Source organism: Rhea americana, unplaced genomic scaffold (genome assembly GCF_003343005.1).
Source record: "Rhea americana isolate MKP2758 unplaced genomic scaffold, rheAme1 scaffold_608, whole genome shotgun sequence".
NCBI lineage: Eukaryota > Metazoa > Chordata > Aves > Rheiformes > Rheidae > Rhea > Rhea americana.
The window spans coordinates 81,745-83,114 of record NW_028186766.1 but is presented as its reverse complement, the minus strand read 5'-3'; the positions used below and the strand labels follow the sequence as shown (position 1 = coordinate 83,114).

At 74.2% G+C, this 1,370-nt stretch overlaps 1 protein-coding gene across 1 annotated transcript; it reads left to right on the top strand.

Moving 5' to 3' along the window:
• Positions 1 to 38: 38 nt before the first annotated feature.
• Positions 39 to 682, top strand: ATRAID (all-trans retinoic acid induced differentiation factor; the record flags this gene model as incomplete). Its single annotated transcript, XM_085319981.1, has 3 exons — positions 39 to 174; positions 259 to 359; positions 438 to 682. Coding segments are annotated over 3 exons (342 nt in total), but the record flags the coding sequence as incomplete, so codon positions are not given.
• Between the last annotated feature and the right edge of the window lie 688 nt (positions 683 to 1,370).

The window sequence follows — 1,370 nt, the reverse complement described above, 5'->3', positions numbered from 1 at the left end:
CCAGGAGCCGGCGTGGGGTCCCGCGGGCCGGGAGCTGAGCCGCGTCTCCCAGCGCGGTGCCGCTCTCCCTGGAGTGTCCGGGCGGGAGCGGCGCCTGGGAGCAGGTCACGACGCTCGGGAGCAGCCGGCTCTGCCAGCGCCAGAGGAATCCCTGCAACAGCTCCGAGGAGCTGGGTAGGGCGCGGGGCCGGGGCCGGGGCGGGAGCCGGGGCGGGAGCCGGGCTGCGGGGGGGCTCACCCCGCTTCGCTGCCCCCCAGCCTGGCTGTGCCCCGAGAACGCGCACTGCGCCCCGGACGGCCCCGGCCTCTCCCAGTGCCTTTGCGCCGGCGCCTTCCACGGCTACAAGTGTCTGCGCGAGGTGAGGAGCCGCCGGGGCCGGGGGCCGCGCCGGGGCCGGGGGCCGGGGGCCGCTGCTCACTGCCGCTCCGCCTCGCAGGGCGCCTTCCCGGGGCTGCTCTTCTGCGGCGTCCTGGGGGCCGTGACGGCAGCGCTCTCCCTCCTGCTCTGGAGCACGCAGCGCCGCCCAGCCGAGGCGCCCTGACCGGGGCCGGGGGGCAGCCAGCAGCACCGTCTCCTCGCGTCCGTCGCGCTCCCGCCCGCGGCGCGGGCTGAGCCGCGGTCTCTCCGCTGTACCTGCCYCCATGTTCTCGCGCAGCGCTACCAGAGCTCAGAGTTTCTGCAGTGTCGCTCCGTTTCTCGCCTCCGCGGCGCGGGGCTGCGGGCGCCCCAGGCGCGTCCTGCGCAGCCAGCCTGCGGGGGGACGGGGGCACGGGGGGCCCGGGCACGGGGGGGCCCAGGCACGGGGAGGGGGTGCGAAAGGCGCTGGTCGCCTGCACACGGGAGGGCTGGCGCCTGTGGCCGTGCCCTGCGCGACAAGATCCCGGGGCGGTTCCAGTATCCCAGCAAAGCCTGTTTCTGGCCGTTTCCTGGCACGGGGCTCTCTGCTGGCGCGAGGCTGCGGGGCTGGGTCAGTAGGAGGCTGGGCTGGGGCAGGCCGTGGGGTGTTCGTGGACGTCAGGCAGGAGGAGCTGGCGCGTGGGGCAGAGGTTTGGAGCGAGGTGCCGGAGAGCCCCGAGGGCCTGGGAGCCGGTGCCTGGAAGCCTGGAGGGTCCCAGCAAGGCCTGGGGACAGTGTGGGGCTGGCGGAGGGCTCAGGGCTGCGGCAGCTGCTGCGGAGAAGGGCGGGCGCCTGTGCACATAGGTGTGTGTGCATGCGTGTGTGCACACGTGTGCGTGCGCATGTGCGTGCAGATGCGTGTGTGTGCCGAGGCAAGTGCACGTGTGCATGCACGTGCATGCGCGTGTATTCTTGCAGAGGCACCTGCATATGTGTGTGTGTACGTGCACGTGTGCGTGGCCGTGGGCGCGCA